Consider the following 13,779-nt stretch of genomic DNA (forward strand, 5'->3'; position numbering starts at 1 on the left):
GACCTAGTGACCTCAAAATCAATAGGGGTCATCTACTAGTGATGACCAATCACTATGTGAAATATGAAGACTTTGTGATAAATACTTTTCAAGATAATCAGCGGAAACCATTTTGACATTTGAAGCCCCTATGACCTTGACCTTTGACCTAGTGACCCCAAAATCAATAGGGGTCATCTACTAGTAATGACCAATCACTGTGTGAAATATGAAGACTTTGTGATAAATTCTTTTCAAGATAAACAGCGGAAACCATGTGGTCTACCGACGGACAGACCGACGGACAGACAGACAGACCGACAGACAGACAGACAGACCGACATTAGCAAAACAATATACCCCCTCTTCTTCGAAGGGGGGCATAATAATAATATAAGCCATATATATCAATTACTGCCATATCTTTGTGAAGTAAAATGCATAATGTTTATCATTCTGTCTTCTAGAATGCACTTTCATTTAGAATTTGTGGCACAGTTGTCATTTTTCATCCAGTCAACAAGACGTTCTGTAACACTCAAATATTAACATACCAATACTCTTTGAAGCTATGGCGTGTCCAGAGAATGTCTGCCTCTTCACCAGTGTCCACCATTACAAACCTGCTGTCTGTCAGTTCTGGGGATTGTGGGTAATCTAGACAAACTTTTAACTTCCTGTCAGTAGGTAGTGGAGGAACATCTGTCAGACCTGGTCCTGTGTCTTCTTCTATCCTGTGTGCCTGTTATATAGGAACATTTTAATAGAATGTCGTCAGATTTCATAATTATAATGAGTTATTATTAGTGGCAAGTAAAATGTCTGGTTTTCACAGCATGAATGACCTCCCATGGCTGCCATTTTGAGAGTCATAAAATTACATGTAAATACAAATATCTTAAAAAATACAAGAAGCATTAAAATTTCAGACTTTTATAAAGCAAATTTCAATACGTATATTTAAATGTATTCCATCTTAATACCTAAAAGAACAAGCAATTATCATAGTATTGCAAGCAATCCATAAGTCCCCTACCTGTTAAAAGCCCAGCAACATTCTGAAGGGCCATTCACTTATGTTTCTAATTTGTTGCAAAAGTCCTTTAAAAGTGATCACAGGAAACAGTTTTTTATGTACAGACAAACAGACGGACTGAAGGATACTCTTAAATTATTTCTTTAAACATCCCTGTTATCAAAATATAACTTTTTTAAAAGCAAAATTCTTAAAGAGGAGATAACTCTTGAAATAAAGATGCAAGACGTCATACATGATGTGAGTGTAACAAAGAACAAATAATAATTTGAGATAGATATTTGAGATTAGAGATAATTCTGGAAATATGGATGCTGGATTTATAAACCTTGTCATATTTTTATGATGTGGGAGTTTGAAGAAAACCCTATAATGATTGAAAAAGTTGGAGTAAAGATTACCAATTTCTCGAAAAAAAGTCTAAGTTCAAAAGGGGCAAAAGCCGCATAATTCTGGAAATAGTCTTGCTAGAGTATTGAACTTTTTCACAAATGTTGAATGATAATAAGAAACATAGATATGAAGTTTGAAGTAGATACATTCACAAAAAAGGAAGTTATTAAAAAAACAATATTTTTTTCATGAAAATTCTAAGTTCAAGGGAGGAAATTCTGATAAATTTTATGCTAGAGTTGAAAACCTTGTCACATTTGATGTGGTTGATGACTAGAAACTTATATTTAAAGTTTGAAGAAAATACCTTAAGAAATAAAGAACTTATAGTGAAAAAACGCTAAAACTTGAATCAGAAATCTTGAAATTCAGTCTATTTGTTGCCATAGCAACCAGAATTTTCAACATTGGAAGAAACGAAAAGAATGTGCATAATCTCCAGACTGCCATCTACTCATATTTCAAGTTTCATAAAAATATTTTCAGTACTTTATGCGTTATCACTGGATCCAGGTTATGTGTAAAATTTGCCATATTTTCAGTTTACTTGTTGTCATAGCAACCAGAATTTTCAACATAGGAAGAAAAGAAAAAGATGTGCATAATCTCCATACTGCCATCTATCCATATATCAAGTTTCATAAAAATATTTTCAGTACTTTATGCGTTATCACTGGATCCAGGTTATGTGTAAAATTTGCCATATTTTCAGTTTACTTGTTGTCATAGCAACCAGAATTTTCAACATAGGAAGAAAAGAAAAAGACGTGCATAATCTCCATACTGCCATCTATCCATATATCAAGTTTCATAAAAATATTTTCAGTACTTTTTTCATTATCACAGGATCCAGTTTTGTGGACGGACAGACTGACGGACGGACAGACGGAAGTTCTCACAGGACAATAATTATGTGGCTACTCTATTGTTCTCTCTATTGTTCTTTTTAGCCACACAAAAGAAAATAGCCACATAAAAGCATTACGGAATGAATGACATCAAAGAGAAAGAACAGTTACCTATTGTCCCTCTAGCCACATAATTACTCTCCTGTGAGTGCGGACTGACGGACAGATGGACGGAGGGTAAACCTAAAGTCCCCTCCGGTAAACCGGTAGGGGACTTATAAAATAAAGTATAGCAAAGGTTTTTTTCACTATACAGTCAGCTGCAGCTAATTTTAAAACATAACTTTAACAACAAATGTTAAATTTTCTTAATCTTTTTTTCATAATAATATCTAAATCAATTTCACAAAGAAGCATTAATTTCACACCTATGATAATGCACTAATAAATGATACAAATATTTACAGAGAAAAAAGAAGGATCAGGCTCTGGTTGTTCATATGAAATATCTGTAAAGTCATCTACCTGGTGATCCAAGCCTGCGTACGGTAACAGTAGAGCTTTTTCTCGCGTTTCTGGATGGCTGAAATTTGGTACATAATCTTCTTGCTTACTGTCTCGCTCTGAAAATTTAATGGACTCATCAATGTACCAGCTTTAGAATACCACAAACAATAGATTATGAATTTAATTTACGGCTGTCAGGGAATAAGCAAAAAGCAATAATGAACTATGCATTTGCCCTATCATAGCTACTTAATTTAAAATGTTTAAAATGAAAGCAGATGTCTAGACACAGGCATTCATAACAGCTAGATTTTCTTAGAAACCAGGACAAGCTCAATATTATACATAATATGATATTAATAGTTAAAACATACTTATCATGTAATATTAATATTGATATACAGTATGTTAAGAATCAGTCATACAGTTTAACTTATGTCTTAGGTGCAAATACATATAAAAAATGTAATAAGAAGTATGGAGAGATAAATGGTCAATCTTTTTTTGGAGGGGGTGGGGGATTCTAGCAAAAATTAAGACAAGATATTGAACTTAAACTGTTAATTTTGCTCTTTACTTTTTCACATGAATGTGTTATTAATATTGTATTACATATTAAATACATCAACAATGCATATAAAGTAACATGCTAAATGCTACTTATGTACTTATTCCATCTGCTTAAGATTAAAATTCTTAAATATTTAAGAGATAAACTTGTAAGTGACACTTTTATTAAACTATGTATTCATTCATGTGTTATAAAGAATCATAACTTGTAAAGACACTTGCATGATAAATATTTAAATTATACACACCTCCTTTCTCCAAATCTCTAACTGGCCATATGATAGAAAATGCCAGATTTTGTGGTCCGTACATGAAAGGTGCCATTTTAAATGAAGGCATGTCTGAATGTTGAATACGAGAACCAAACTCATCCATTACATACCATATAGGAAGACGTTCATTTGTACCCTGTATACAGATATAATATATTTATTAAATGTTAAAAAAGTGTTAATTTCATAATGCTTCAGTAAATAAATAATTTAGTCATCCATAACATTCTTTAGCTTTTTGAAACACATTCTAATCTCTCTATGTACTAATATTAAAGTGTTCACTGACAAAACTTGCAATAAAAAGAAATGGATAAATTCCTTATCAGACAAACATGCATTGGAAATTGATAGTAATGCATAAATTCTTGATTCTGGTGAGTAAAAAGCAGTTAAATGTTTGTAATTAAGTATTAACAAGTAAATTAAAGAAAGTGATGGATGCAGATTGCTCCACCTGCCACTTTGACTCAGGCAAAATCATACAAGGTTTAAGAAAACTTTCAGTGCCGGTTCAAAATTTCTTTCTTTGCCTTAGCAAAAAACTTGCACTACTCTCAGAAAAATAATAATCCTATGCTTACAATGATGTAATAGCAATGTGCAATATCATAACTTACTAGTTCATAGTTCCCAATACTGTATGTGTTATTAAACCTAAAATATGTGTAAAAGAAATACATTTAATAACAAAATGCTTCACTGCAGCTATAAACTGTTATTAAACTAATGTATACACTGTAATGGAGAGTCCACATATACATAACTCATACAGTGACTTTTATGTCTTTTTAGATCAAGATATACTATGTAAGTATTTTGACTATTAAAAGCATTGCAACTTTGTAAATATAAAAAATAATTTATTTCTTATTGTTTTATAAAGGTTTAAAGTATCAAAAACATTCTTTTCAATATATTTAAAAAAAAGCCTATAAAACGTTTCTTGAGTTTTTAACATTTCAAAAGTAAGCAGTACCTTTAGTTTACAACAGAGTATTATCTGAAGATGGAATAATTATTAAACCTGGAATACACTTAAAAATCATTTCCTGAGATTAGTTAGTTGTTGCGGCACATCAACTTAGGGGGGTTAGTTCATCTAATGTGGGGTTAGTTGATGCCTGGCATCAACTATGGGGTGTTAGTCCATCTAAAGGGGCGCTGCATCAACTAACCCTGCATATAGTCTATATGAACTAAATCTCAGGAAATGATTTTTAAGTGTATTCCAGGTTTAATAATTATTCCATCTTCAGATAATACTCTGTTGTAAATTGTTTCTCCATATATTCAATGTATTGGGAGAATGTATTTGCAATTTAACAACACATCTTCACTCTAAACATATAAACCTTTATGTTGCACCCCTAATATTTCACTAGCCTTCATCACAGATGGCAATAAGTGCATGACAATAATATTTTTTTGGATATTTCAGTCAAAATAAACAATATCTTAACCGCTTCGAATACGAGTAAAGTGACTTACTTTACCTTAGCAGAATAGTTATACCAGTGTGCACTTGATTAAACAAAATTTACAGCTTAACTTTAGCAATTTAATTTTGAGATCCTTTACGATGGATTGTCCCAAATCCAAACTCTTCCCTTACTATCTAATTCATAACAGTTAAAGTTAAGTTTTGTAAAGTTGAACAGAAATATAACATACTAATGTTCAATTTTAAAACCACCATTTAGGTAAAAAATGTCTACATGTTAGATAACATGTTTTAACAAGTTAACATAAAGACTAACTTCCACATTTCCTTCAGTATATCATCTATTACTTCTTTCTCCTCTCTATTTTCTATTTGGACATCCATCAATGCACACATCCTCTCCTTTAACCCTGCTACTTGCATCAAGTACTGCCTTGCTTCATGTACACGATATGTCCATGCATGATCAATAAGGTAGATACTGAAAATATACAATCAAACTTGTATATCCATTACAAAATATGAACTATTATAAAGCAAGAAAACATTTCATACTCATTTTAAAGGAGATCAAATATGATGGTAAGTTTTCTTGTGAAGCAAAATTAGAATGGCCATAAGAGAAGATTAACCTTGATGGCAGATACCAAACAATACCAAAGATTACCATGGTCTCATATATCTGGAAAAAAAAATAAGACTCAATCTACAAAACAAAAATCCTATAAAGTTTTATATTTTCTTGCTCAAACACAAACCCCTTTTTCTCAATAGATGTTCAGCCATTATAATGATTCACTCTGCATTGGAAATGACAGCTCAAATTGCTGGCATCAGAAATTCAACAAACGTCATGCAAACATTCATTGGAATACAGAAAACTAAGTTTTTGCTAAATTTATCGCATTTATCATATACACTTTTCAATTGAACAAGGTGTGTCACTTAAGATTACATATGGTCCAGAAAATTATGCTTAACAATAGACTCCGAGTTAGAATCAGGAAAGTGAACAATTGTGCCAAGTAATTTCAAGCTCTATCAAGGGATGACCAAAGTGTAAAGACAAGACACTATTAGACTCCTTTCACAGCTTTTGACCTCACTGTAGCCTAAACCCTTGTCGTTGTGCTATGGGTCTTTGTATTGCACCAAAAACAAGGTCTTGAATGTTTGTGCCTAGTTATTTCGAAATTCCTTAAAAGTCTGACAAAGTAATTGACTGAACACACAGACTTGTTGTTTGTTCTTTAACTTCTGTCAGCAAAGGATACAAATCATGCATGTAACACATTTTTTATGATGGTGAATATTAGTTCCAAATTTAAAGAGAAATCGTTAAGAATTCATTGACAAAGTGATTTTGCAGACTGATTGATGCTCATGGCACTTAAATTGACTTTGGAGCAATTTCTGTAGCTATTGTACTTTGTTGTGTAGATGGTAATGGCCTCATTGAAAGGAACGCCTTGTTCTGTTTACTATTAGATGGCTCAGACAGGAATACAGATAAGGCAATTACTATACAAAAATAATACATAAAATGAAATAATAGTTGAAATTTAGTTCCTTGAAAATTACTGAAATTTAGATCCTTGAAAATTATTGAACAAAGACACAGTAATTTACTGTTTTTTATCGATGCATTTGATTCCGTCTTGGTTATTGACAATAACTCTCCAAGTATTTCTGCTGGCATCATTTTCTTCACTGACCTCATTGACCTCATCATCAACCGCCTCCTCAACACACTGAATCTGGAACACCTCACCAGCATCAAATATCTGAAATAATAGACAATCAAAGTGTGGGTTAAATACAAGGCATCAAGCTTCAAAACATGTGGCATACAGAGTAATTATTCTTCTACATATACAGTAAACACTCTGAAAACCGGACCCTGTCCGGACTTGACCAAAAGTCCGGTTTTCAGAGGATTCCGGTTTTCAGAGGTTTTATACATTTATTGATAATTATGATATGTTTGAACAATGACTTTTCAACCCTTTTGTCTAAGTCATATTTTAGTTTCTTTTTAATATAAATGTCTTAAGTAATTTATTATGCAAATCCATGAATATAATTCATGGAATATAATTCAGAAAATCAGAAATTAAAACACCACATTGTCTGAAATATATCATAATATCTTTTTCATAAGCTTTGAAATATGTAATTAATGGAATAAGTATAACTATTTTTGCATATAATTGATATCAAAACAAAGATAAATTCAAGATCAAAATTTAAAAGAAAACAGGAACCATTTAAAAAAAAGTTCCCCAACTCTTTTAGACATTTTATTTTCAAAGAAAACATAACACATTAAAAACATTTTTGAAAAATCATATCTATACGAGGTAAGACACAAATATGATGAAAGAGCTCTAATTTAATTGGCAATAACAAATTAACAATTAAACTGATAAGTGCTTTCACACCTGCATAGATAAAAGGAGTATATGTGAACATGTCACCTGTTGATATTATGTTTAGATCTACATTAAAGTACACAGAAAGTTGACACTTTAAATTGCTGTCCGGTTTTAAGAGGATTTTTTATGCATGTTTAGCATTAGAAACCATAGAGAATCGTCCGGTTTTCGGAATTCAGAGGTTCCGGTATTCAGAGGATTTTTTTTTCAATGAACATATAGGGAAAAAATACGGGACTTTTAAAATGGTCCGGTTTTCAGAGGATTCCGGTTTTCAGAGGGTCTGGTTTTCAGAGTTTTTACTGTATGTGTTATTCAATAAATTAAATAAACAATTTAAACAATAAACATGGCAATGCCATGAAACCAGGTTTTCAATTATCACCATTGTAGATAAATATGTTGTATTTGAAATACAAATACAAGCAACAAACAATGAAACTATGTGCAATGTAAAACATGAATAATGTAGGAGGAATTGCGCACAGAAGAAGTGTTCACTATATATATTCTGTATAAGGAAAAAAAACAAAGGGCCATAATTAGGTAAACAATTATCCAATTCACAAAACCCCGACAATATGTGCTAGGGCACTTGATGACAAAGCTTCTGTGAAAGTTTGAACAAATCCGTTGAGAAATGTAGGAAGAGTTCAGCACAGAAGAATTTGTTCAATTCTGTATAAGGAAAAAAAAACAAAGGGCCATAATAGGTCAATATTATCCAATACAAAACCCTGACAATATGCCGCCAGGGCACTTGATGAAAAGCTTCTGTGAAAGTTTGGTCGAAAATCCGTTGAAAATGTAGGAGAAGTTTGCGCACTGTAGAAATTGTTCATATATATTCTATATAAGGAAAAAAAAAACAAAGGGCCATAATAAAGGTCAAATATTATCCAATCACAAAACCCTGACAATATGCGCCAGGGCACTTGATGACAAAGCTTCTGTGAAAGTTTGGTCAAAATCCGTTGAGAAATGTAGGAGGAGTTGCGCACAGAAGAAATTGTTCACTATATATTCTATATAATGAAAAAAAACAAAGGGCCATAATTAGGTCAAATATTATCTAATCGCAAAACCCCGACAATATGCGCCAAGGCACTTGATGACAAAGCTTCTGTGAAGTTTGGTCAAAAATCCGTTGAGAAATGTAGGAGGAGTTGCGCACAGAAGAATTGTTCACTATATATTCTATATAATGAAAAAAAACAAGGGCCATAATTAGGTCAGATATATACAATTGCAAAACCCCTGACAATATGTGTCAGGGCACTTGATGACAAAGCTTCTGTGAAAGTTTGGTCAAAATCCGTAAAGAAATGTAGGAGGAGTTGCGCACAGAAGAAATTGTTCACTATATATTCTATATAATGAAAAAAACAAAGGGCCATAATTAGGTTCAAATATTATCTAATCGCAAAACCCGCGACAATATGCGCCAGGGCACTTGATGACAAAGCTTTCTGTGAAAGTTTGGTCAAAAAATCCTGTTGAGAAATGTAGGAGGAGTTGCGCACAGAAGAAATTGTTTACGCCCGCCCGCCCGCCCGTCCGCGACCGTCCGCCGACAACATCAATCTAATAACCAGTTTTTTTACCTTCGGAAAACCTGGTTAAAAAAGAAATCATGCAGGATTAGTTGATGGTCTTTAGCAGAAAAATTGGTAATTACAATGAAAATGAGTGATTTCTGTTAACTACTAGTATGGCAAACATTTTTGAAGAGATATGTGAACAAAGGCCTTGTGGTCCTGGGCTTCCGCTTGCCCAAGCTTTAGACTGTATAATATTTAAAAGAGAATCAAATAAAAAACAACAAAAAAATATATAGATTTCTATAAATTTTCAGTATCACTTCTAGTTGTGCCCAACCATTTTTAATGTAACTTAATGATAATCAGTGGGGCATTCCTATAACAGAGCAATCACAATTTTTTGGCTTAAGAATAATCATCGAGGTGCTTGGATTGTTAACAGAAGCAGTGCATGAAAGACCAAATGACATCTTTAAAACAAAAACTATACATGTGTAGTCTATAGCCGGACAAGCAAAAGTCCGAGCAACACTCAACTAAGGACTAAACTAGAACTCCGCGAGTTGAATGTGTCACCTTGTGAACATTATGGATGTCACTTAGGATTTTTTTCTTAAATATAGGTTATTTATAAACACCACTCTTACAATGTACATGTACCTTAATTGAACTTTAATGACATTTGAACAGATTGTAACAATGTTACATTAGGATTGATGTGCCTTGAATAGCTTTTATTGTGTAAGAGAATTGGCCCTGAAAAAAAGTAAAGTATAACAAGATATGTTTGTAAAACATGTATGCCCCCTATCAGCAGCCAATTAGTCATGTGATAAGGTTATTATGCATGACGTCTGACCCAGTGATCAAACAATTAATAAGGGTTATAAAGTATCTACTGGTCAGACCTTGACCTTTGACCCCTTGACCCAAAACTCAATAGGGGTCATCTGCTGGTCACGACCAATCATCATACAAAGTTTGAAGTTCCTAGGCCTAGGCGTTTTTTAGTAAATTGATCAGAAACCGTTTTTTACCTACAAGGTCAATGTGACTTGACCTTTGACCCTTGACCCCAAAAATCACATAGGGGTCATCTGCTGGTCATGACCAATCACCATGCCAAGTTTGAAGTTCTTAGGCCTAAGGGTTCCCCTTATTATTGATCGGAAACCGTTTTAACATACAGGTCAATGTGACCTTGACCTTTGACCCCCAAAATCAATAGGGGTCATCTGCTGGTCATGACCAATCACCATGCCAAGTTGAAAGTTTCTAGGCCGAAGCGTTCTTTAGTTATTGAATCAGAAACCGTTTTTACTTACAAGGTCATTGTGACTTGACCTTTGACCCTTGATCCCAAAATCAATAGGAGTAATCTGCTGGTCATGACAAATCACCATACCAAGTTTGAAGTTCCTAGGCCTAAGCGTTCTTGAGTTATTGATCAGAAACCGTTTTTTACTTAAAAGGTCAATGTGACCTTGAACCTTTGACCCCAAAATCAATAGGGGTCATCTGCTGGTCATGACCAATCACCATGCCAAGTTTGAAGTTCCTAGGCCGAAGCGTTCTTTAGTTATTGATCAGAAACCGTTTTTACTTACAAGGTCATTGTGACCTTGACCTTTGACCCCTTGATCCAAAATCAATAGGAGTAATCTGCTGGTATGACAAATCACCATACCAAGTTTGAAGTTCCTAGGCCTAAGCGTTCTATTTGAGTTATTGATCAGAAACCGTTTTTACTTAATAGGTCAATGTGACCTTGACCTTTGACCCCTTCACCTAAAACTCAATAGGGGTCATCTGCTGGTCATGACCAATCATCACACAAAGTTTGAAGTTCCTAGGCCTAAGCGTTTTTAGTTAATTGATCGGAAACCGTTTTTTTACCTACAAGGTCAATGTGACCTTGACCTTTGACCCTTGACCCCAAAATCAATAGGTCATCTGTTGGTCATGACCAATCACATACCAAGTTTGAAGTTCTAGGCATAAGGGTTCTTAAGTTATTGATCCGAAAGCATTTTTTACCTACAAGGTCAATGTGACCTTGACATTTGACCCCTAGATCCCAAAATCAATAGGGGTCATCTACTGATCATGACCAATCACCATACCAAGTTTGAAGTCCCTAGGCCTAAGGGTTCTTTCATTATTGATCGGAAACCGTTTTTAACCTACAAGGTCAATGTGACCTTGACCTTTGACCCCTTAACGCCAAAATCAATAGGGGTCATCTGATTGGTCATAACCAATCACCATACCAAGTTTGAAGTTCCTAGGCCTAAGGGTTCTTTTGTTATTGATCAGAAACCGTTTTTAATTAAAAAGGTCAATGTGACCTTGACCTTTGACCCTTGACCCCAAAATCTATACGGGTCATCTACTGATCATGACCAATCACCATACCAAGTTTGAAGTTCCTAGGCCTTAAGGTTCTTTAGTTATTGATCGGAAACCGTTTTTACGTACAAGGTCAATGTGACCTTGACCTTTGACCCCCTTGACCCCAAAATCAATAGGGGTCATCTACTGATCATGACCAATCACCATAACCAAGTTTTAATGTTTCCTAAGCCTTAAGGTTCTTTAGGTATTGATCGGAAACCGTTTTTTACCTACAAGGTTCAATGTGACCTTGTGCTTTGACCCCTTGACCCCTCATCTACTGATCATGACCAATCACCATACCAAGTTTGAAGTTCCTAGGCCTTAAGGTTCTTTAGTTATTTGATCGGAAACCGTTTTTGCTTTTTAAGGTCAATGTGACCTTTGACCTTTGACCCTTGACCCCAAAATCAATAGGGGTCATCTACTGGTTTATGACTAATCACCATACCAAGTTTTGAAGTTCCTAGGCCTTTAAGGTTCTTTAGTTATTGATCGGAAAACTGTTTTTGCTTTCAAGGTCCAATGTGACCTTGACCTTTTGACCCCTTGGACTCCAAATCAATAGGGGGTCATCTACTGGTCATGACCAATCACCATACCAAGTTTGAAGTTCCTAGGCCTTAAGGTTCTTTAGTTATTGATCGGAAACCGTTTTTGCTTTCAAGGTCAATGTGACCTTGACCTTTGACCCCTTGACCCCAAATCAATAGGGGTCATCTACTGGTCATGACCAATCACCATACCCAAGTTTGAAAATCCTAGGCCTAAGGGTTCTTTAGTTATCACTCGGAAACCATTTGGTCTACGGACCGACGGACCGACAAGTGCAAAGCAATATACCCCTTTTTTTCAAAATGGGGGCATAATAATTAATAAGGAGCAATAACTCTAAAATCATGAAGTACAGAGTACCGTTTTTTGTACGCTGCACTTATTTTCAATGAGATCTAGCATCTTATGACGTTTCAAGTCCAGGAGAAATGATAAGTATGAAAATTAACAAAGGGCAATTACTTGAAAAATAAAAAGTGTAGACTACCAGTTTTTGTGAGTTGCACTTCTTCTTAATGAGATCTATCATCCTATCATGAAGTTTCAAGTCCATAGCTATTATAGTTTAGGAGAAATAGCCCAAACAAAAAAAAGTATGAAAATTAACAAAGGGCAATAACTAAAAAAATAAGAAGTGCAAACTACCAGTTATGGTGCACTGCCAGACTTCCCGAAAGTTGAAAAAAACTGTCAGACATTCGGTCTGACAAACCATGAAAATCTGTCGGACCGAAACGAAATCTGTCGGACCAAATAAAATTGATCAAAATCAAAGAATAACTTGTGTTTGTATTTCTAAGACACTTATTTGTTTTTAATTTTTTCGCCGTAAAAATTGGCACAATCCGTACAGCGCATTTTCATCTCATCCCTGTCATACACCAATGATTCATGGTTCTGTTTTTCCATTTTTCATTAAATTTTGTCTCAGGTTTATTCTTTTCATCCTTTTATTGCTGTTCTGCGCGCTCCTCTGATGTAGATTTTCTTTTTTTCCCAGCTTTGGCACCTTTAGCGACGCCATTTTGTATACATGCGGCTTGGATAAAAGCCGGACAGTCGGACCGATCCGGAATAAAGAATCGTCGGACCTGATCAAAATTTGTCGGACCGACGTATTTCGGGAAGTCTGCACTGCACTTCTTCTTAATGAGATGTATCATCCTATGAAGTTTCAAGTCCATAGATTTCATAGTTTATGTGAAATGGCCTGGACAAACTAAACTAAACTATGAGAATTAACAAGGGCAATAACTCAAAAATTAAGAATCACAATGTACTTGTTCTTGTGCATTGAACTACAGGTCATGTATCCGAGTTATAGTGACTGAGTTATGCTTCTGACAAGGGGACGCCGCTGCCAACAAAAGTAACCACTATATGTCACCTTTTTCAAAGCGACACAAAAATCATGACCCTAGGGTGGTAGTAGAGAAGTTGAGGTCTAAGGGTACTGTGATAGTGTAAAAAGTAATTCCAGAAAAAATATTTCATAGACACATATATATATTTTTTCAAGAATAATCTTTACACTATGGCAATACTTTCCCATGTCCCTGTGAATAACTAGTGATAGCTTGGTCACCTCATTTTTCAACTTTCTAAAAAGAGTTGCCCAGTACAGCTGTGGTACACATGAATTCTCCAGTTGGTTTTGATGGACAAGTAAAAATTCCTCATAGGTAAGATCTACTTTTTCATCACAAGTTTCCTTTGACATTTTGTTAGAGAGTTTCTTTCTATATTTTCAATTCCTTATGATGTTTAAAAGTAAATAAACATGTGTGACAGATACACAAATTATC

At 34.4% G+C, this 13,779-nt stretch overlaps 1 protein-coding gene across 1 annotated transcript in view; it reads right to left on the reverse strand.

Annotated features, from left to right (window-relative positions):
• Positions 1-13,751, reverse strand: part of LOC132715996 (tubulin--tyrosine ligase-like protein 12) — a 24,297-nt gene extending 10,546 nt beyond the window's left edge. The window contains exons 1-7 of the mRNA XM_060699128.1: positions 13,560-13,751; positions 6,679-6,833; positions 5,366-5,530; positions 4,226-4,262; positions 3,582-3,741; positions 2,722-2,879; positions 534-721 (exon numbers count right to left, since the gene is read on the reverse strand). Coding sequence (XP_060555111.1) covers positions 534-721; positions 2,722-2,879; positions 3,582-3,741; positions 4,226-4,262; positions 5,366-5,530; positions 6,679-6,833; positions 13,560-13,694 — 998 coding nt within the window. The 5' untranslated portion in view covers positions 13,695-13,751. The remainder of the gene's footprint in view (positions 1-533; positions 722-2,721; positions 2,880-3,581; positions 3,742-4,225; positions 4,263-5,365; positions 5,531-6,678; positions 6,834-13,559) is intronic.
• Positions 13,752-13,779: the final 28 nt, after the last annotated feature.

Source organism: Ruditapes philippinarum, unplaced genomic scaffold, assembly GCF_026571515.1.
Source record: "Ruditapes philippinarum isolate M1 unplaced genomic scaffold, ASM2657151v2 ctg2219_1_1_1_1, whole genome shotgun sequence".
NCBI lineage: Eukaryota > Metazoa > Mollusca > Bivalvia > Venerida > Veneridae > Ruditapes > Ruditapes philippinarum.